Source organism: Castor canadensis, chromosome 13, assembly GCF_047511655.1.
Source record: "Castor canadensis chromosome 13, mCasCan1.hap1v2, whole genome shotgun sequence".
Lineage (NCBI taxonomy): Eukaryota > Metazoa > Chordata > Mammalia > Rodentia > Castoridae > Castor > Castor canadensis.
Genome location: NC_133398.1, coordinates 104706310 through 104730383, shown reverse-complemented (window position 1 = coordinate 104730383; position 24074 = coordinate 104706310). Strand labels below are relative to the sequence as shown.

Sequence of the window (24074 nt, the reverse complement as noted above, 5' to 3'; positions counted from 1 at the left end):
GTCTGTGGACTTCAGATAGAAACCTTTCTCTCCATGAACCCCTTCACTTACTAAGACGCATAGCCTAGAGTCATGATGTTTTGTCTTCTCCTCGGACTTCCCATGTCAGATGTCTCTCAGAGACAACCAAACTCATTCGGTAATGTAAGAACAGAGATGGAAAACACCAACAAAGAATCTCTCTTTGTTGGGGTTTACCCTAGTTTCTTACCTTTCGGATGTTCTTTTTGGCGTGGGTTGGTAAAGTTGGTTTCGATAATCTGTAACACAGGTACAGAAGTAGCAACCCCAAGGCACTAAGAAAGGTGCACTTGGGGTCAATATCCAAGAAAGCTGAGCTATAGTTCAGCCATAGCTCTATGTGGCTCTTCAGAAAGGAGATACTCTCCATAATCTGAATCGCACTGCTGCCTGAGGCAACTGAGTTCTGAGTGGGCTGTGGGCTTGGCTATATACCCAGGTCTGCAGCCTACATCACAAAGCATGGGAGGCCCACAAAAGGGGATAGTCTGAAGAGCCCCTCCCCCACCCACCAGCACAGCAGAGCCTTCTGCCCAGCCCTGCTGCTCCATTTTCCAGTGCCACCCATTCCCCATCTCATGTAGTTATCCTAGAGAACCTTTCTGTTCATTCCCTCTGTGACCAAGATCTTTACCTGAGCTCCCTTTATAGTTCAGAGCGCTTGACTTGGACCCAGCCAATTCCAGTGTGTTGAACGTCTGACAACTGCCTGGAAATTTCTCTTTCACCCAAACACTTAAGCTCTCAGGGGCACAAAAGTACGTCTTATCTACAGAATCTGTTTCCCGTTCACTAACTCACATGTAAAAGTTAATATTTTTCACTTAACTCACATGTAAAACTTAATAGTTTTCACTTCTTTAGTTTTGTTAATGTTAAAGAGTAAACTAATGATTACTGATTGATGTCTTTAATCAGAGGGAATGACTCAAATCACAAAACTAAAATGCACATAATTAAAACTTTAAGCATTCTTGGGTATAAGTCTTTAACATTTATTTTTTTGAAATTAATGAAGCTTGAATTCTACAGACTTTTGGCTAATGTTCCACGTGCATATACACATATTCTTTGGCAAATCATGTATTATTTTCATATCTAGGAGTCATTTCCTCCTTTCATTTCAATCTTTCATTAGTTTGACCTCACTTGTAACTCTAAAATACAGACTTCCCAGTCCACTTCTACGATTTCATAACATTTGTGTGATTTTTTTTTCAAAGTAGGGGGAGGGATATGTCACAGTTGCTGGTAAACAGAAAATTTCATATTCGTATATCCTATTCGGATGCATCCAGGCCGGCAGGATATGTAGACATAGTGGGGGTGATCATAAAAGTTTATTAAATGTTAGGGAAAGGAGTTACAAAAGGCCATGGTGAGCCAGGTGGGAACCTGAAGCAGAGACAGTGCTCTCTCTGTTTTCAAGGCATTTTTAACCCTGTGCTAGCTGATGGGAGGGGAGAAAGCCTGGGCAGTCCTTGACAACCAATCATCAGGGAGTGGACAGGAGTTTGGGCTTTACCAGGACTAGGGGGTTTCACTCTGCGCATATTTGAAATTGAAAAGGAGGTTCAGAAAGAAAATGTTCAGTCTGAAATACAGTATTGTAAGTCATACATGTTTAAGAGTCTCCATCTTTTTTATCATTAACCTGCCTCAGATATGGTATATTAAGGAATGGATTGCCTTAGACCCTGGTGGCAGGGTTGTGACCTACAAGTGTCAGTGCCCCAGGAAAGAATCTAGACTCACCTATTATTCATGTAGGATATGTAACTGTGATCCTTTTCTAAGACTGTCTTGCGTGAAAACCACGTGAGAATATTTGTTCTATATAATCACCCTGCTATGTCCAAAAACCATCTATCATCTGTTATTCAAGCATTTGCTCTCAGGTTTAAAAAAAACCTTAAATCCTGCTTCTTAGCCCTGTTCTACACCTTTTTTTCTAAACTTTATTGCCAAGTGAGCTGTCCTGTCTGCTAATTTCCTGTAACTTTCCAATACCCCAAAGCCCTGCATTTGTCACCAGAGCCAAACACTCTTACTTAATTTCCTGTGGTGGGGCAAGATGGGCTCGAAGCCAGACAGAGTTTCCTGGCAATTTTAAAGGAAGAGATACCCTGCCTTAGACACAGCTCTCCTCCTCTCTCTGATAACTTGATCATTTTTTAATAAAAATGTTTTATTAGGATATATTCATTATAGGGAGGATTCAGAGTGACAGTTCCAATCCGTCTTATATTGTACAATGGTTAAATCATACCCTTCCTCTCTCCCCCTCAACAGCCCTCCCTGCTACTCATATAAGTCCTATTTCATGTGAGTATATGAAGTCCATCAACCATATACCCTCATCTTAATCTCCTTCATTCACCCTCCCCTCTCCCACTAGTACATCCCCCCCTGTACATTATTAATATTTAAGTTGATGTTCAAAGGGGTTTCTCTATGAATCCCTGCTGCAGATGTACTTTATTTTGGTCTGTTCAACCCCTTACATTGCTATCTCTTCCCCCTTTACCTCCCAGCCCCTCTGTTTCAACAGCTTTCAGTGCACATCCTTGCAACCTCTACCTTCACAGATGCTATGTTTTACGATATTACTGATTCTCTATCCTCTTTTTCCTTTCCCTCAAGTTCCATGGAGTAGTTACACTACTACTAATGTGTTCTACATATGAGTTTGTGTATGCTTGTTTTGTGTATGTTTACCTTCTGGATCTATCCTTTCTGAGTCTGACTTAATTCACATAACATGATGTCCTCCAATTGTATCCATTTACCTCCAAACCATGTCATTGTTCCTTATGGCCGAGTAAAACTCCATTGTGTAAATATACCACAAATTCTTGATCCACTCATCAGTTGTTTCCATAGCTTGGCTAACAGGAATAGTGCTGCAGTGAACATGGGTCTATTGTATCCTGACTTATGTTCTTTGGGGTAGATGCCAAGGAGTGGTATCACTGGATCATATGGCAGTTCCATCTCTAGCTTTTTGAGGAATCTCCATACTGCTCTCCGTAGTAGTTGTGCTAATATGCTTTCCCACCAGCAGTATATAAGGGTTTCTGTTTCACCGCATCCTCACCAGCATTTGTTGTTGCTATTGCCCTTGAACGTGGCCATTCTAACTGGGGTGAGGTGAAATCTGAGTGTGGTTTTCACTATTCCCCTTATATCATTAGTATTTGTGGTTATGTCCCCATTTCCATCTCTGATTTTAGTAATTTGTGTGTTCCCCCCTCCATTTTGTCATGTTGGTGAAGGGTTTATGATCTTCTTAATCTTTTCAAAGAACCAACTTTTTGTTTCATTGACTCTTTGTATAATTTTTTTGGTCTTGTTCTCATTGATCTCAGTCCTGATCTTTGATATTTTTCTCAGTCCACTGGTTTGGGGTTTGGTTTGTTCTTGTTTTTCTAGAAACTTAAGGTGCATCATGAGGTTGTTTGTTTGAGAAGTCTCTGTTTCTTTAATGTAGGCACTTATAGCTCTAAACCTTCCCCTTAGCATGGCTTTTACTGTGTCCCCCAGAGTTTGGTAGGTTGTATTTTCATTTTCATTAGAATCTAGGAACTTTTTGATTTCTTCTCTTATTTCTTTGGTCACCCACTGGTCTTTCAGCAGTATGTTGTTCAGTCTCCATGTGTTTGAATACTGTCTATGGTTTCTTTTGTTGTTGAGAGCTAGTTTTATCCCATTGTCATGTTATCTTCCAGGGTTTGAATTATGTCTTTCCATGGGCATCTTGCACTTAGAGTTGTTCAGAAATCTGCTGTTATTCTAATGGGTTTGCCTTCATATGTGACTTGTCTGACAGCACGAGCGCAGTTGGAGGTCAAGCAACAGCCTGTGACCTTGCTGACTCCAGAGGAGTGCTTGTCTCCCCACCTGCCCGCTATGTGTTGAAAAGGGCTTCTGATGAGCGATGAGGCAAATGGAATGTTGATAGCTGTGGCTATGTGCAGGTCCCTAATAAAAGACCCAATTTTTACCTTTTGTAAAATTACACTGGTACACAGTGGTCACCACAGTAATTTTTTTAAAATTATTTTTGAATGAATTTTATTCTTCATATAAGATAACAGCAACATCTGCAATGTTGAATATATATTGCAATATATATGAAGTTTAGATAGAAAAATAACATCTGAATATGTGTGCATGAATGGGCTGTAAGGAATATATATATATTTTTACTGGGGTTTGAACTCAGGGCCTACACCTTGAGTCACTCTTTTTTTGGGATGAGTTTTTTTGAGATAGAGTCTCTGGACTGTATCTTGAATCAAAATCCTCCTGATCTCTGCCTCCTGAGTAGCTAGGATTACAGGCCTGAGCCACCAGCACTCAGCTGTGAGTTTTTTTATATAGATTTTTATCATAATTTTTGACCCAGCCACACAGGAAGCGCTGGGCAGGAATGTGGGGTAAAAGACCAGGCCACTCTCCTGCCGGCCCATGGCTTCCTTCAGACTATGTGCCTGCCCCATGATCCCAGGACAAAGCAACACCCCAAAAGTCTTTTTGGAATCCCAAAAGTCATGCTGACAAGACGCTGGCATGCTGACAAGTCACAGCTCAGCATGTCAGCTCCCACCTGGAGCACAGTCTTCCTAATTCAGGTCCAACTGGAGGACCTGGAGCTCACTGGGGCACAGCCGACATGTGAGGACAGGAGGACAGGGACCCGGGGGGAAGAGAAAACCATCAGGCTAGGCACACAGGGCAGAGGCTCTAGAAAGAAGTAGGGACGGCACAGCATCAGAGCCATCTCTGAGCGGATGAAGAAGAGGAGGACTCCTGCTCCTCTTCTCTCCTCTTGCAGCTGAGGGGCCAGCTGCGTGCCAGGGTCACAGAAGCCTCCAGAGCTTATACAGCACCAGCTCCAGCTCCTTCTCCCTCGCCAGCTCCAGCCCTGCACCATGAGCCAGCATCACCAAGGCCTTGGCCACCAGCTGCACATTCAGAGCTCCAAGTGGCTCCTCTGCAAGACTCCAGCAGCTGAGCCCGGCCCTGGGCCTGCACCTGCCCCACACCTGCCCCAGCCCTCACCCTTCTGTTGCTCTTCCTCTTTCTCTCTGTCTTGGCTTACCTGTATGTCATCCAGGAAACCCCACTTTGTTCACACAACTTGACCGTTTTCCTCTCTTCAAAGGTTCACTTCTGTGACATGGAGGCATTCTCCAGGTTGGGCAGCCATCTCCACCATCCACTTGAAGACAATCTTCTCAGTCCTCAACCCCTAAGCCCTTCCTCCCCATTGCCCTCTTCCTAGTCCCTGACAACCAAGAGCCTTTCTGTCAACTGTTACTTCCCTATTCTGGATTTTTCACATCATTTTGTGATTTCTGTTGGCTACCAAAGTGCCACAAGGGAGGGCCAGATTCGTTGTCCTTTTGTTACAAAGGTAAGCCCTGATGGAATAAAGTTCTTATGCAGAAAAGCAATACCTTGAAGTGGGTATTTTCATCCTCCTCGGCTAGGAAGTTTTCTCTAGGACACCAGTTTCAGAAGCCACAACTGAAATGTCTGACTTCAGCCACTACCAGACCACATGACAGAAAAACATGAGCAAGTAGACAGACAAACCCCAGTGTGACCAGAACCCACAGCCCATGAACCCACACCCCACTGGACCACACAGAACCCTCAGGAGTCCATTTGTTTCAGACAAAGTGACTCACCAAAGATGGCCAGCGAGCATCACATCATCCTCCTGACAAGGACCACACAGCAAAGCACACCATCCTAAGAAGTCATTTGTCCCCATCACACTGGCAGGTTCTCAGGCTGGTTCTGACAGCCACTGGTTAGAAATGTGTTAGGCACAGGTCCTAGGAGATCCCCTGGCAGACAGGGTCATGGGTCCAGAACTTCTCTCCTATGACAACTGTGTGGCAGCATTAATAAAGCCATCAGAGTTCCCAGTGTGTCTTTTCACCTACCTAGCAGTGCTGACGCTAGGGATTTATCCCACATGGAGGGTTGCACAACTTTGTGAGCTGTCTGTGCAAGACTATTGTTCACATCACTGTGGAAGTACAGGGAAACAGAACCCTCAGTAACATCCTTGTGGAGGGATGGATGGAAAAACCTGGTCCACCTGGTGTCTGAGGAACTGTGGACTGGCAAAGGCCGCCGGGCAGGAGAGATGGGGCTGGAATTCTGTCCTTGATGCTGCTGGAGAGAAAGTGTTGGTCAGAATCATGATGGGTAATGGAAGCTAACACCTGCCCAGTAGTCATTTCTCAGATGTCCACAACAAAGACTTCCCTTGGAGGCCCACCTTCCGCCCCATAATAGAATGTTCTAAAACTGTACTGTAACACAGAAAGCCCACACTACAAACCAGCTCTGAATGTCAGGCAAAGTAAAACATTCAACAGCATCACAGGCAATGTCAGCTCTATATACTGCTGCAGTTAGTTACTGAATGTGTGTCTTCTAAGCCATACTTACTAATAGTGATAGAAACATTTTCCACAAATGTATGTTTTTACCCAATGACAAAGCAAATATCACTTGCTTTAGTGTTTTTTTTTTTTCCTATAAGGAAACAATGGATTGAATTAGGAGTCACTGACACCTAGAAATTGCCCAAATAGAGGCAATATAAAATAGTGGCTAAGAGATCCAGGTATGAAATGAAATGAAATGAAATGAAATGAAACTACTCCCCCATTCATAAACAAATGTGACAGAGGGTGAAGTGTTGGGATTCTCTTATCAGAAAACAGGGATTCAGCAGTGGTCTAACCTACAACCCTTTAAAGGAGTCTGACTCCCAGGGACCCTAAGCGATCCAAGAACCACTTTTCTGGAGTCTTTCACAAGTCATTTTAAAAGGGAAAATTTCCACCTATCATAAGAGTACTTGCCTAAGAGATCGCATGCTTTATGCCTCATTCCATGACAACTGGTTCCAATTAGAGCTGATTTTTTAAAAGTGAAATAGGCTCTGTCTAAATAAGCCCAGCTAGTCAGGCCTTGGTAGAAGCTACCTGATTCTTTCTGGCCAAAACAAAATGAGAATTTGGGGGGGTAGGTGGGGGAGGGGCTATGGGCTTTGAACTCAGGGCCCTGAGATCATTAGGTGAGTGCTCTACCACCTGACCCAGGCCTCAGCCCTGTTTTGGTTTATGTTATTTTTCAGATGCTTTTTGCCTGGGCAAACCTCAGACCACAATGCTCTTAATCTCCACCTTCCTAGTAGTTGGGAATACAGGCATGCCTCGCCATGCCCAGCTATGGTTTCCTTTTACACAAAAAGTCTAATTAATCTAAACGTCCTGTTTCCTGTCCCAGTTTTATTGGTTAAATAATATAAAATTGTTTTCAAAAAATGTTGAAGATTTAAAATAAGGTGATAAAATCATATGACTCTATAAAACTACTTTACATAAAGTTTGTGGAAATTTTGAAAATAATTTAAATCAAGACAGATGTACTGTTCTTTAAGGAAGACTTAAATTTAACTTCTAGTATCTATGAAACTTTGAAATCACTAATGAATACATTTTGGCTATAGCTTTTCTATGGATATCAGAATTTTAAAATTGGGAGAACATACTGAGTTACAATGCAATAAGTGTACCCAAATTCTTTCTTATGTATCACAGCTCAACAAACTTTTCTGTAAGTATTTCAGGCTTTGCAGACCATATGGCCTTTGTCTTAACTAATAAACTCTGCCAGTGTATCCTGAAAGCAGTCGTGGACACTATATAAACACATCAGTGTGACTATGTTCCAGGAGAGCTTTATGTTCAGGTAAAGGCTGGACTTAACAGTAACTTGCCAACTCCTGCTAAAAGGACACGAAAGCTATGACCTTTTTCTGTACTATCTGTTCTCCATGTGAATTAATATTGCCTTTGGTATACTCAGAAAACAAGCTTTATTTTGCTTCACTCCTAAGAATCCTTTCAAACATCAGGTCTTCTGTGGTTTGGTGCTGCCTAAAACCACACTCCTCATGTTTTTGTTTTGCTGGGGGAAAAAGTCATCATTATACTCTGCTTATGGTATGTCCCAAGGCTAGGAAGCTAGAGGTGGTTTCTGAGATGTAAGCATCTTGGCTCAGTTTTACAGGATGATCCAATGAAGAGAATGACAGAAAACATCACACATGTTCAAGAGGCAACTGAGGCATACTGTCAGGAGAGGGTTAGTGACCCAGGCCTGGAAGGGCAGAGGTAGCAGCCTTCTGGCATGAACTGTCTAAGTTACAAAGCGGCTCCACGTGCCTTTGGAGTCCCTCTGGGTGAGGACCACTCTGCCTTCTGCTAACAGAGGTCACAACCATGCTAGTGAAGATTCCAATCTGGAGCCCATGCATTCCAGAAATTGTGCATTCGTGGAGAGCAATTACTATTTTCTATTATCTCTATATCCTTGTCTTCAAGAATGGGCAAACTCATAAATTTAGCAACACTGCCCCCCAATTTGTTTTCCTGAACTTTTTAATAAAGGGACAATATGGGAAGGGGGAGAGGAGGAAGAGAAGGAGGAACAGGAGGGAGAGGGAGAGAACAAACATGGAAGGTCCTAGAATATCATCTTAGAGAAAAGCAAGTCAAACTGTATCCTTAAGCAGACAGGTCCACAATGCAGGTTTCCAGGTGATGAGGAGAAAAAAATTTACAGAGTGGCAGAGGCAGAGGGGTGGGGGAGTAGGAGAGGCTCACAAAACCACAAAGGACCTAACAGGTATGTAAAACTCCTACTCTAAGGAGGTTGGGGAGTTCTGCATTTCTCTCGTGATTTAAACTTTCCCTTCCTTCTCTGGTATCAGTTTCCCTTTCGCTTTCACTTGTTTTCTTTTGAACTCATTCTATATTCACATACAATAGTAAGGAATACTACAGAGAGATTAGTGTTTTGCCAGATACAGAACTTAGTTTCCAATCCTTTCTTTCAGCACTTGAAGAAAACTATTGTGCTATGTGTTCATGGGGCTGATGGTTTCACATGACAAATATGTTCTCATTCTCACTGGTGTTCCTCTATGAATGCATTTTTTCTCTGTGGCTGCCTTCCAGACTGTTTTCTTTCTTTTTAGATTCCAGAATTATAATAATATATCTTTAGTGTTTATTTGTATGGCTCATTTACTCTCCCTGTAGCTTCCTGCATCTACATGTTTATATCTTTTGCAAAATTTGGGAAGTTTTTAGCCATTTTTTTCAAGGTGGTGATTTTAGTTCTGTTTTTGTGGTATTGGGCCTCATACGTGCTAGGTAGGTGGGGCACCACTTGGTCCATTCCACCAGCCCTTTAACCATTTTTTCAAATATTTTTTTCAATATCCTTCTGGACTGTGATGACATGAAAATTATCTTCTTGTTTTTATCTGAAAGATCACTGAAACTTCTCTTTTCTCAATCTTTCTTTCTACTTTTCAGATTGGAGAACTTGTACTGCTCCATCCTCAAGTTCATTGATCCCATTTTTTTCTGTCATATCAACTCTACACAACTAAGCCCATCCACTGAGTTTTACATTGCTTGCTATGTATTTCAGTTCCATAGTTTCAAATAGATTTTTTTTGTATAAAACATTTTTGTTGAGAGTTTGTACTTTTTTACTTGTTTCAAGAGAATTTGTAATTGCTTAAAAATCTTTGCAAGATAATTCTAGTACTGATTCATCTGTGTTCGTCTGTTGAATGTCATCTTACGTTTACGTTGTAATTTTCTGGCTGCTGTTGATGGGTAATTTTCTATTATATGCTCAACCTTTGGCTATTATAATAGGAGATTCTGGGTCCTATTTAGATCTTATTTTAGGAAGCACACACTCTATGAGCACTTAGTTATTAGTCTGGCTTTGTAGACTGTTTAGTTCAATAATGATTTCATTTCAGCACTCTTATAATACAATTTAAGTCTGCCTGATTTATCTGGTACCACTTTTGCTCCCAATTTCCCTTGCTATAGCTGCCTGAGAGGCCAGAGGAGCTGCCTCAGGACAAAGAGTTAGTGTCCCGACATGGATGAAAGGATGCTTTAGCTCAAGAGGATGAGACTTTATAGACTGAGTTAATATCGTGTCAAGATCCCCCTTCCTAGTGCCTCTTGATCAACAGGTACCCGTTGGTATGGGAGGAGTCTCTCCCTGGATTACCTACACTGGGTAGTTGTTTAGAGAGAGCTCTTTTCTAAGTGGCCACCTGGCTGCCAGGTGTCTTGCATCTGGGGTGGGAGGGATGTCTAAGGCCTATGAGGACAAACAGAGCTTAGTGAGAAGTATTTCTGTTGCTGGAAGCCTCTGGATGATAATACTCTGCTGATTCGGTGTCTCCAGGTGAGGGCTTCAAAGACACTGTAGGCATGCAAAACAATATAAGCAGTACCTGCACCATTTACTGATAGGAGAGCCTAACTGATTCTAACTGTTGCTGCTGTCTGTTTACCATTATTGTCAGCAGGACTTCCATTCTACCCAGGAGGGGAAGAAGCCAACTGAGGCCACCATCGGCTGTAAGTTTGGGGATAGAGAAAACATCAGGCTGCTGTTGTCTTTTTCTACTGAGTGGCGAGACATAACATGCCCCATCACAAAACAAAACAGAAGGCCAATCCGGCAGACTAGAACAAGCAGAAGACAGAATCTCAGAACTCGAAGATGAAATGGTAATTAAAGGAAAAACTGAAGAACTATTAGTTTAACAACTCAAGACCTGTGAAAAGAAAATGCAAAACTCACCAACTCCATCAAAAGACCAAACCTGAGAATCATGGACATTGAAGGAGAAGAGGTGCAAGCAAAGGGATGCATAATATATTCAACAAAATAATAACAGAAAATTTCCCAAATCTAGAGAAATCTATGCCCATACAGATGGAAGAGGCCTCCAGAACACCAAACAGACCTGACCAAAATAGAACTACTCTGCGGCATATTATCATTAAAACAACAAGTACAGAGACTCAAGAAAGAATACTGAAGGCTGTAAGAGAGAAAAAACAAATAACATACAAAGGTAAACCCATCAAAATAACAGCAGACTTCTCAACAGAAACATTAAAAGTAAGAAGAGCTTGGGGTGAGGTCTTCCGGGCACTGAATGAAAATAACTTCAACCCCAGGATACTCTAACCAGCAAAACTATCATTCAAAATAGATGGAGCAATAAAAGTTTTCCATGAGAAGTGGAAACTCAAACAATATATGACCACAAAATCACCACTACAAAAGATTCTTCAAGGTATTCTGCACACAGAAAGTGAAACCCAACATAACCATGAAATGGCAGGAAGCACCAAACTACAGGAAAAGAAAAAGCAAGAAAGGAGAGAGTAACCTCGATCTAGGTATACACAAACAAACCTTCAAACTAAGGTTTGACAACTAAATGACAGGAATCACCACATACCTATCAGTACTAATGCTTAATGTTAATGGACTTAATTCCCCCATCAAAAGGCATGGTTTGACGAACTGGATAAAAAGGAAGATCCAACAATTTGTTGCTTACAGGAGACCCATCCCACTGAAAAAAATAAGCATAGGCTTAGGATGAAAGGCTGGAAGAAGATTTACCAAGCCAATGGCTACCGAAAACAGGCAGGTATAGCAATACTTATCTCTGACAAAGTAGATTTCAAACCTACATTGATCATATGAGATAAAGAAGGACATTCCATACTAATAAAAGGGGAAATAGACCAAAAGGTAATAACAATTATCAACCTATATGCACCCAATGTCAACACACCCAATTTCATCAAACATACCCTGAAGGACCTAAAAGCATATATTAACTCCAACACAGTGGTCGTGGGAGACTTTAACATCACATTATCATCAATAGATAGGTCATGCAAACAAAAAATCAATAAAGAAATCCTAGATACCACGGATCAAATGGACCTAGTTGATGTCTACAGAACATTTCGACCAACTTCTGCACAATATACATTCTTCTCAGCAGCCCATGGAACCTTCTCCAAAATAGATCATATCCTAGGGCACAAAGCAACTCTCAGCAAATATAAGAAAATAGAAATTATACCGTCATACTATCTGATCACAATGCAGTAAAAGTAGAACTCAGCAACAAAAGTAAAGACAAAAACCATGCAAACAGCTGGAAACTAAATAACTCACTACTTAATGAACAATGGGTCATCGATGAAATAAAAGAGGACATTAAAAAGTTCCTGGAAGTCAATGAAAATTAAAACACAGGCAGTCCTGAGAGGAAAGTTTATAGCCATGAGTGCATATATTAAAAAGACTGTAAGATCCCAAATCAATGACTTAATGATACATCTCAAACTCCTAGAAAAACAAGAACAAGCAAATCCCAAAACAAATAGAAGGAGAGAAATAATAAAAATAAGAGCTGAAATCAATGAAATAGAAACCAAAAAAACCATACAAAGAATTAATGAAACAAAAAGTTGGTTCTTTGAAAAAATAAACAAGATCGATAGACCCCTGGCAAACCTGACTAAAATGAGGAGAGAAAAAACCCAAATTAGTAGAATCAGGAATGCAAAAGGGGAGATACCAACAAACACCATGGAAGTCCAGGAAATCATCAGAGACTACTTTGAGGACCTATATTCAAATAAATTTGAAAATCTAAAAGAAATGGACAGATTTCTAGATACATATGATCATCCAAAACTGAACCAAGAGGAAATTAATCACCTGAATAGATCTATAACACAAAATGAAATTGAAGCAGCAATCAAGAGTCTCCCCAAAAAGAAAAGTCCAGGACCTGATGGATTCTCTGATGAATTCTATCAGACCTTTAAAGAAGAACTGACACCAACCCTCCTTAAACTGCTCCACGAAATAGAAAGGGAAGGAAAACTGCCAAACACATTTTATGAAGCCAGTATTACACTTATCCCAAAACCAGGCAAAGACACGTCCAAAAAGGAGAACTATAGGCCAATCTCCTTAATGAACATTGATGCAAAAATCCTCAACAAAATAATGGCAAACCGAATTCAACAACACATCAAAAAGATTATTCATCATCATGACCAAATAGGCTTCATCCCAGGAATGCAGGGATGGTTCAACATACGAAAATCAATAAACGTAATAAACCACATTAACAGAAGCAAAGACAAAAACCACTTGATCATCTCAATAGATGCAGAAAAAGCCTTTGATAAGATCCAACACCATTTCATGATAAAAGCTCTAAGAAAACTAGGAATAGAAGGAAAGTACCTCAACATTATAAAAGCTATATGTGACAAACCTACAGCCAGCATTATACTTAATGGAGAAAAACTGAAACCATTCCCTCTAAAATCAGGAACTAGACAAGGATGCCCACTATCTCCACTCCTATTCAACATGGTACTGGAATTCCTAGCCAGAGCAATTAGGCAAGAAGAAGGAATAAAAGGAATACAAATAGGTAAAGAAACTGTCAAAATATCACTATTTGCAGACGACATGATCCTATACCTTAAAGACCCAAAAAACTCTACTCAGAAGCTCTTAGATACCATCAATAGCTACAGCAAAGTAGCAGGATATAAAATCAACATAGAAAAATCATTAGCTTTTCTATACACTAATAATGAACAAACTGAAAAAGAATATATGAAAACAATTCCATTTACAATAGCCTCAAAAAAAAATCAAATACCTAGGTGTAAACCTAACAAAAGATGTGAATGACCTCTACAAGGAAAACTATAAACTTCTGAAGAAAGAGATTGAGGAAGACTATAGGAAGTGGAGAGATCTCCCATGCTCATGGATTGGTAGAATCAACATAGTAAAAATGTCTATACTCCCAAAAGTAATCTACATGTTTAATGCAATAACCATCAAAATTCCAATGACATTCATTAAAGAGATTGAAAAATCTACCGTTAAATTTATATGGAAACACAAGAGGCCATGAATAGCCAAGGCAATACTCAGTCAAAAGAATAATACTGGAAGTATCACGATACCTGGCTTCCAACTATATTACAAAGCAATAACAATAAAAACAGCATGGTACTGGCACAAAAACAGACATGAAGACCAGTGGAACAGAATAGAGGATCCAGATATGAAGCCACACAACTATAAGCAACTTATCTTTGATAAAGGAGCTAAAAATATATGATGGAGAAATAGCAGCCTCTTCAACAAAAACTGCTGGGAAAACTGGTTAGCAGTCTGCAAAAAACTGAAACTAGATCCATGTATATCACCCTATACCAATATTAACTCAAAATGGATCAAGGATCTTAATATCAGACCCCAAACTCTAAAGTTGATACAGGAAAGAGTAGGAAATACTCTGGAGTTAGTAGGTATAGGTAAGAACTTTCTCAACGAAACCCAAGCAGCACAACAGCTAAGAGATAGCATAGATAAATGGGACCTCATAAAACTAAAAAGCTTCTGTTCATCAAAAGAAATGGTCTCTAAACTGAAGAGAATACCCACAGAGTGGGAGAAAATATTTGCCAGCTACACATCAGACAAAGGACTGATAACCAGAATATATAGGGAACTTAAAAAACTAAATTCTCCCAAAACTAATGAACCAATAAAGAAATGGGCAAGTGAACTAAACAGAACTTTCTCAAAAGAAGAAATTCAAATGGCCAAAAAACACATGAAAAAATGCTCACCATCTCTAGCAATAAAGGAAATGCAAATTAAAACCACACTAAGATTCCACCTCACCCCTGTTAAAATAGCCATCATTAGCAACACCACCACTAGCAACAGGTGTTGGCCAGGATGAGGGGAAAAAGGAATTGTCTTACACTATTGGTGGGAATGTAAACTAGTACAACCACTCTGGAAAAAAATTTGGAGTCTACTTAAAAAGCTAGACATCGATCTACCATTTGATCCAGCAATACCACTCTTGGGGATATACCCAAAAGACTGTGACACAGGTTACTCCAGAGGCACCTGCACACCCATGTTTATTGAGGCACTATTCACAGTAGCCGAGTTATGGAAACAGCCAAGATGCCCCACCACCGACGAATGGATTAAGAAAATGTGGTATCTATACACAATGGAATTCTATGCAGCCATGAAGAAGAACGAAATGTTGTCATTCGCTGGTAAATGGATGGAATTGGAGAACATCATTCTGAGTGAGGTTAGCCTGGCCCAAAAGACCAAAAATTGTATCTTTTCCCTCATATGTGGACATTAGATCAAGGGCAAACACAACAAGGGGATTGGGCTTTGAGCACATGATAAAAGCGAGAGCACACAAGGGAGGGGTGAGGATATGTAAGACACCTAAAAAACTAGCTAGCATTTGTTACCCTTAACGCAGAGAAACTAAAGCAGATACCTTAAAAGCAACTGAGGCCAATAGGAAAAGGGGACCAGGAACTAGAGAAAAGGTTAGATCAAAAAGAATTAACCTAGAAGGTAACACCCACGCACAGGAAATCAATGTGAGTCAACTCCCTGTATAGCTATCCTTATCTCAACCAGCAAAAACCTTTGTTCCTTCCTATTATGGCTTATACTCTCTCTACAACAAAATTAGAAATAAGGGCAAAATAGTTTCTGCTGGATATTGAGGGGGTGGGGGGAAGAGGGAGGGAGTGGAGTGGGTGGTAAGGGAGGGAGTGGGGGCGGGGGGGAGAAATGACCCAAGCCTTGTATGCACATATGAATAATAAAACAATAAAAAAAATACTCAAAATGTAAAAAACCCTCAGAACCCCAGAAATATGAATTGATGAGTAACTGCTAAAGAAATTGAAATGGGAATGAGTACCTCCAAAGGAGGAGGGGGAAAGCCCAGGCTTAAGTATTTTAGAGATGAGTTCAAACTTCCAAAGGACAAATAAAAGCCATCTTATATAAATTGCTCCACAAAATAGAAGAAATAAAAGCTATTCAACTAAAAAAAAAAGAAATTTGTCAGGGTTAATTAGAGAAAAGTAATCTAAAAAGCATATAAATGTATAATCACTCACTACTTCTTAAATAGAAAATAAGATACAGGATAGTAACTACCTATGTTGACATATTTCGAATGTGATGACATGTTTCTAGCACACGGTGTCTGGTTTTCATTTTTAACTTTTATAATACACACCCCCTCTGGGTCATTATTTCCTTATTTATGCTTTTCCTACAAAATGACATGTGTTAAGTTAAAATACATCGTGGACATCTCTGGGGCACAATACGATCTCAGGGAAGCACCTGAGAGCCGCTGTCAATGGGAGAAGGGAGAGGCACAAGTGGGGACTGGGACATTACTGGCCCAGCCGCTCCTGTGTCTGTGGCCGATCTTATATGAGCCGAGATGGAACAGCATCGCAGCAAATCCATGGTTTTCTTGAACTTGAATCCCACCTCCACAGTTTTTTGGGCTTTTGTTGTCATTTCTCAAAGTGGAAATAATAACAGTCCCACCTCATTGCTTTGAATATTAAATAAGAAAAAGTATTCAAGGTGCCTGAAACCATGTGAGCACAAGTAGGTGGTAGCGCCTGTCCCTCACATTAACGACACATTTGATGTGCAAACCCTGGGGTGATTATGGGGCAATGGAACAGTCTGTTTGAAGCTGAGACTATTCTAGAATATCGCAGCCTTGAGATGCCCTTTCAGTATCTCTCCTCTCTGTTCTCAAGCCCTCTTTCCACTACCATGACACGTTGATCCCTGTTAACTGCATCATTTCCATCTGCATCTTAGTTCTCTGTCAGCTCTGCTGTAAAAAAGTAGCCTGTTGCATATGTCAGTCATGTCAAAACAGGTCCAGCATGTGCCATCCTGGGCTGTATACCATGCAAACAACCCCCTTCCATGAAACTGAAAGTACACCTGATCACTTTGACCTCATTGGTACGGTCATCCCCCTCAATACCCTGGCCGTGCTGCTGGAAACTGCAGCTCCGAAAACATGCTCAAAACCCCTGCCTCAGAAATCAGTGCATCACTGGCTTGCAGAGGATAGAAGCTCTGCATGCTAACCCTTGCACTTTACAGTCCTTGGCAGCTGGCTGAAAGAAGTCTACCTAGTGGTAATTGCATTTAGCTCCTGAATAAGCTTTTTAATCAAAAGTAATTTGGTATGCAGCATATTGAGTTTGCAGTGAGTGGGGCTGACTTATTCACCGGCTCAAGTAGCAGATGTTGCTTCTGCAGTGACATACAAACAATTCCAAGTTTAAAGGAGCATTGCATTCTTCTGTTACTGGTGCTCTAGTGGGCTGCTTGTTTGTATCTCAGCAGTGCTCACAGCTGAGGGGTTCACTGTCTCTATGATTGCTGGCTCGTGGCTTAATGTGGTTTTGCTTTGGTTCCTAATACTGCAGAAGACACCGTTCGTGAAATAAGAATGTGGTCTTGCAATGATGTCATCATACGTTGACATCATGAAGAACTCACCTAGGATGTCATTTATCACCCCATGTAAATACTTCTGCCACTCTTACTACTCAGAGGTCCTGTGGTTCAGGTGCCACAGAGAGCCCAAAGGAGAATGTTCAGGAAGGAGAGAGTAAGCTGACAGTGTCACAGACCTCCAGGAGGCCACTGATAGGCACCTGCTGAGTGCCAGATGATAACAGAACTCCACCTCCCTGTCTCTCTTGCTGTAGGTGAGTGTGGGAACAGAACACTGATGGAGACTTTCAGTGTCCTCACTACAGAGAGATTCCTGCCAAATCAAATGCTGTTGGCTGGTTAAAATCTGACTTTCTCCAAGAGCCCAGGGAGAAGCTGAACGGTGTGATGGCTCCACACACAGTCCTCTAGACTGACTGCATGGGGATAGAAGCTTTAAAAAAAGAAAACACCAGAAGCATAGTCTCAGAGATTCTAAGTCAATGGGTCAATGGGACCTAGGCAACCAATTTAATAAAACTCCTCAGGTTATTTGATGCAGTGCAGGAGGGAGAAGCCCTTGAGGCCTGGGCTGAACCCCTATTGCCACGTATCATTGCTTCTGCCCTGCGTGGCTGGCTCCTGCTTCACCTGTTTCCCCACTTCTGAGATGGGGAGAAAAACAGCTGTCCACTAGGTTGTTGTGAAGATTGGATGGGATCCTGTTTGTGACTGTGAATAGAAAGAAATCAAACCCCCTACACTACAAATGTTAGATATTTCAATATGTGTCATGCCAAATCACTCTGATTAAAATGCTTATCCTGTGATGGGAATATGGCTCACGTGGTAGAGTGCCTACTTATCAAACATGAGGCCCTGAGTTCAAACTCCAGTCCTGTCAAAAAGCTTAGTCTCTCTCATGTAGCCTGCCTTGCCTACCATCTTGTAGGCTCCTCTTTTACCCATCATGACATGCGGAACTCAGCAAGACTCAGTCCTAAATCCTCCTCCCATTGCCCTGAACTTTCTTCACAAGCAACTTTTAAATCTCAAACCTGGACCTCACCTCCGAGCCCAGCATTTAGACACCCTCCTGTATACTCAGCATGTCCAATAAGGTGACCCGGAGTGTTAGGCTCTGTGACAAGCCCTCCAGCATGGAACCCTGGATCTTTCTCTCTTAACCTCATCCTTGCTTCACAGTCTCTTTCCTCATAGATGGTACCACTGCGTGTCCAGTGTGGAAGGGAGACACATGGCGCTCCATGGCATCTCTATCTTCCTTCCCTCTCTGCATTCAGCAGATCATTAAGCATTACCTATCAACTTTACTTCCTAAATATGTCTCCATGACATCCACTCTGTGTCCACCAACACCATGACTCCCAGCCTAGTCCAACCTACAATCTGCTTATCCTGTGCCACAGCCTCTGATGTCTTCTTTGTATTCACCTCGCCTCTCCAATTCCCACACTGCAGGAAGCAGCCCCACAACACTGCTAATGACTCCCAGTGACCTGTGGTGTTCACACCCCTGTATAATCTCCTCCTCTTGAGTGTCAGGGGCCTGCTTCTAGGACTAGAATATGGCGAAGGTTCCATCTGAGATTAGGTTACAAAATGATTGTTCTCTGTCTTTTCCTCCTCCTATGCGCCTACCCCTGCCCTGGCCTTTCACTCTGGGGGAATCACATTTCTATGCTGAAAGTAATCCTGCGGAGAGGGTGTCTCTACCCAGCAGTCATGTTTTGTGAGCTTGGAGGTGGAGCCTCCCCAGTCAGACCTTGAGATATCTGAGGGCCCCTCTGACACGTGTCTGCAGTTCTGTGGGAGATCCAGAGACAGGGGACCCAGCCAAGTTATGACCAAATTTTCATTTTATCATTATTGTGATGGTCACATATTAATTGTACAAATTAATGGGATTCTGTCTACCTTTTCGATTCCTACCTTCTCTTCTCCTCTTTCCTCCTTATCCCCTACCCCCTTTTCCAATCCTTTGTAATCCTCTTTTGCTTTCAGATCATCTTTTTTCTTTTCTGTATATGATAGAAAATATCCAATACCTGACTTTTCTGTTTCTGGCTCATTGACCTTAACCTGATGTTCTCCAGTCCTATCCAGTTCCTGCAAATGACAATATTCCATTCTTCTTTACAGCTGAGTAATACTCCATTGGGTATATATACCATATTTTATTTATCCATTCATCTGTTTATGGGCACCTATGCTGATTCCGTATCTTGGCTACTGTTTATAGGCATGCAGTAAACACGGGTGTGCAGGCATAGCTTTTGTACACTAATTTCATTTTCTTCAGCTGTATCTAGGAGTGGTATATATGGTAGTTTTACTTTTAGCTATTTTTGAGCAGCCTCATACTGTTTTTCCATAGTGACCGTACTAATACACATTCCCACCAACAGTATGTAACAGTCTCACATCCTCACCAGCACTTTTTCTTTGGGGGAGGATGGTTTCAACTGACCACCATTCTAGCTGTGGTCAGATAGAATCCCACTTTAGTTTTGATTTTCACTTCCCTGATTGCTAGAAACACTGAGCATTGTTTTGTGTAGTTATTGGCCATTTATATTTCTTCTTTTGAGAGGTGTCTATCCCATTCATTTTCCCATTTTCTAATTGCCTTGCTTGCTTTTTTGACGCTAAGTTGTTTGAGTTCTTTATATATTTGGGTTATTAACCCTCTCTCAGATGAATAGTGACAAAGACATTTCTCCTGCTTGGTGAGCCATCTCTTCACTCTGTTCACTGTTTCCTTTGCTTTCTGCTTGATGCAATCCCATTTGTCCGTTATCTTGCTTTTGTTTCCCATGGTGCCAAAATCTTAAAGTGTTTCCCCATGTTTTCCTCCAGTTCTTTCAGACTTTGTAGTCCTACATTAAGGTCTTTGGGCCATTTCAATTTGATTTTCAGTAGGGTGAGACTTGGGGGTCAAGTTTTAATCTTCTATGCATGAATACCCAATTTTTTCAGAACTGTTTGTTGAAGAGACTGTCCTTTCTCTGATGTATGTTTTTGGCACCCTTGTCAAAACCAGTTGCTTAAAGTTATTTCTGAGCCCTCTCTCTCTCTCTCTCTCTCTCTCTCTCTCTGTCTCTCTCTCTCTCTCTGTGCCATTGGTCTGTGTGTCTGTTTATACCAATACTGTGCTGCTTTGATACTATGCCTCTGTAGTGTGTTATAAAGTCAGGTATTGAGATGTCTCCAGCTTTGTTCTGTTTACTCGAGATTGCTTTTTTGGTTATTTGGGGTCTTCTGTGCATCTATATTAAGATTTTTTCTGTTTCTGTGAAGAATGTCATTGGTATTTTGATGGGGATTAAACTTAATCTGTAGATCATTTTGGGTAGTGTGGACATTTGAACAAAATTAACTTTCCTGATCCATAAACATGGGAGGGACTTCCATCTTCTGATGTTTCTTCCATTTCTTTATTCAGTGTTTTATAAATTTTAGAGTAGAAGTCTTTCACATTCTTATTTAGGTTTATCCTCGTGTGTGTGTGTGTGTGTGTGTGTGTGTGTGTGGTGCTGTTGGGAATGTTATTATTTTCCTGATTTCTCTCTCAGTGAGGTAATTATTGGTGTATCCAATCTACTAGTTTTTAAGTCAGGCAAGGTGGTACACACCTGTAATCCCAGCACTTGACAGTTTGAGTCAGGAACATTGTGCTATCGAATTCTGGTTGTTGTTGCTGTTAAAATCCTAGGAAAACTAAATTTTTAAGCATCATAAATGCTAAAGGTCTTAATTGTTTTTCATCTTAGTCCCCCAAAACCATGAAAAAATTAACAATTAAAAACAAATGTAGGGTTTGTGGAGTGGCTCAAGTGGTAGAGCACACCTTGTGTAGCAAGCATGGGGCCCTGAGTTCAAGCCCCAGTACCACCAAGAAAAAGACAAGTGTAGATTGGGAAAGATTTAAACTAAATCAAGAATCAAAATGAGCAGTTACAAAAAGTTAAAGCCCAGCTTCTAATTATTCCTTCAGCATTTGTTTAGCAAAGTAAAAATAAATTTACAGATGGATAACTGAAATTTAGTACCATTAGGCAGGATCAAAGTTTAATTTAAGCTAACAATTAAACTATATTTTGTTGCAAAGAAAAATGATATTTACTTACAGCAATTTCCTATCAATGCTAAATTAAAAGCATGAGTGGACATCTTTACAACGTGTCTACATTCAAATTTTGGTTGGGAATCCTGTTTTCTTTGTAGTGTTTGACAATGACTTTTCATATATATGGTGAAGGTGGGAACCATCTTCTGTGGCATTTGTACATTCCTAAAGCCTTTGTCATGGTTTGTCACCTTACAGGTGAACAGCAAGAAGAGGTCAGAAGAGGTCAGAAGACTGCTGTTTTTCACCACTGCTCCTGATCCTTCCAAGTGAAGGAAAACCAACACATGTTGGTTTTCTATGCCAAAAGAAGCTGAACGTAACCAAAGTGCTGGGACCTTTGGGGTTGTGAACTGACAAACCGGCTATGTGGCTAATTCAGAGTGTCACAGTTGACAGTGATGTACCGAGGCTTCTAAGACACAAGTACACCAGAGTCAAAGTTCAAACCTGGTCACCAGTGGCAGTTTTCACCACCTTTGACAAGCTTCTTACCACACCTCATGCTATTTCCTTCTCATGTTCTTTACTGATTTTTATTTTTTTTTTATTATTGTTGAACTGGGGGTACATGGTGACATTTACAAAAGCTCTTATAATATATCATAGTTGAATTCACCCCCTCCATCATTCTCCTTTATCTTGCCTCTCCCCATTCCCTGAATAGTTTCAACAGGTCTCATTTTTCCATTTTCATTCATAAGTACATAATATTCAACCATATTCACCTAGTCACTTCTCAACTTCTTGCAGGTCCTCAGAGAAGTTCTTCCTCTGGACAGGTGGCATTTGCACGGGCCCTCTCTAGCTTCATCAACTCTGAGTGGAGTGTCACTGCCCATGGGAAGCCGTTCTGACCTCTGAACCCAAGCTGAGGGCTACTGGTGGATGTTGCTATCGACTCCTGTTCCTTGACTTTCTAGGCTGATCTGCTGACCGCAGTTTGTAGTTGCACGGTCCTGTGGACCTAGGTCAGTACTGTTGATCTCCTTAGATTATAAATTCCAAAAGAAGGGGGACCATGAAGAGCGAGTAGGTCTATGCCTTTAGTGGCAGTGCTGTTCTGCCCCTTGGGAAAGCTTCTCATCCCACCTGTCCTGTCCCTGAGAGTCATTTCCAAGGACTGTGGTGAGATCAGAGTGGCCAGGGGCAGGCACACAACGCTGTGTGAGCCAATGGGTAAGCATCTGCTTGCATCCAAATGCCTTGAGCACCTTCTCTGTGCCACACTAGGATGAGTGGTGGATCAGAAGATGCCAACAAAGCCAGGTGCCAGTACCTTGTGCCTGTAAGCCTAGCTACTCAGGAGGCAAAGATCAGGAGAATCGAGGTTCAAAGCCAGCCATGGGCAAATGATTGCACTGATACACATAATACTGTGGGGTAGCACCAAGGTACAGTGCTATGAGAATGTCACAAGAGAGTTGTGCTATCACAACGGATTTCCTCTCTATCCGCAACCCTAGTCAATGTTTGACCAGAGTCAGTGACCTCCACCTTTCCCGCAGGCTGGCCATTCAGTGTGATACATTATCCAGACCTGCTCTTGCATTTCCCACCCTATACCTTACTCTTCCTTCACTTTCACTCTCCGTCGTTCACAAATCCCATGAACAATTAAACTGGCAGATTATAGGCAGTGCACATTTTCCTCCACATGCTCACCTAGTATTTTTCAAAGAAACGGAAGAGGTTTAAACAACGTACGCTCTTGCACTTCATATGAAGTTTCAGTCAAAGAGGGACTGAATACATGACGGTGGTCCTATAACATAATGGAGCTAAAACTTCCTGATGCCTAGTGACATCTTAGCTGTCATAATGTCACAATGCACATGGCACTCATGTGTTGGTGATGATGCTGGAGTAAACAAGCTATCATGCTTGATAATGACAAGTGACCTTGTTACTGGCTTGTGTGTTTACTACACTTTTTGTGATTATTTTAGAGTGAACTTCTTCTACTTACAAAAAAAACAACAATATGCTGTCTTACTAGTAGTAACTTCCCAAATCTTGTGTCTCCCTAGTGTCTTCTTTACATTCTTGTCACCCATGTTTAATTTAATCTCGTTTGATTTTGTTCACTGTGTCCCTAGCAGCAACAGACTGGGTTGCTAAGGATGCACTTTTCAGGACTTATCTGGTCATTAAGCAATGCACAAATCTCCACTTTGCAACAATACCCAGTGGTACATCTGAATATGTCCAGTGAATAACTCCCATAAAATCAATACTCCACAACCAATTATTAATGGGAAACTTTTTCACTCCAATTTTAAAACTTTGGGCAGCCAAATCCACACAAAAAATACTTTTTTTTTTGTTAAATGAATCTAGTATAAAAAACATAGTTTCCCTCTGTGTTTAGCTATAGATTCCATGATGGGAGAAATAGAAAAATATTTCTCATTCAAAAGTAATAAGCAAGGAAGCCAAGCCATTATAACAGAAGGTATATGTGTATGAAGTGTTTTAAGAGCTGATTTAAAAAGAAAATAAAAGTGGTCAGTCTTTGATGTCTACCATTATGTCTTGCTGGTTAGAAACCCCCCCAAAACCAAATATAAATTGGCAGAAACAAAGGAACCGTGAG

General features: G+C 41.1%; 1 protein-coding gene across 1 annotated transcript in view; it reads right to left on the bottom strand.

Moving 5' to 3' along the window:
• Window positions 1–24074, bottom strand: part of LOC109696442 (spermatogenesis-associated protein 31D4-like) — a 30027-nt gene that overhangs the window by 3551 nt on the left and 2402 nt on the right. The window contains exons 3-4 of the mRNA XM_020179496.2: window positions 5979–6213; window positions 212–260 (exon numbers count right to left, since the gene is read on the bottom strand). Of these exons, the coding sequence (XP_020035085.2) occupies window positions 212–260; window positions 5979–6213 (284 nt within the window). The remainder of the gene's footprint in view (window positions 1–211; window positions 261–5978; window positions 6214–24074) is intronic.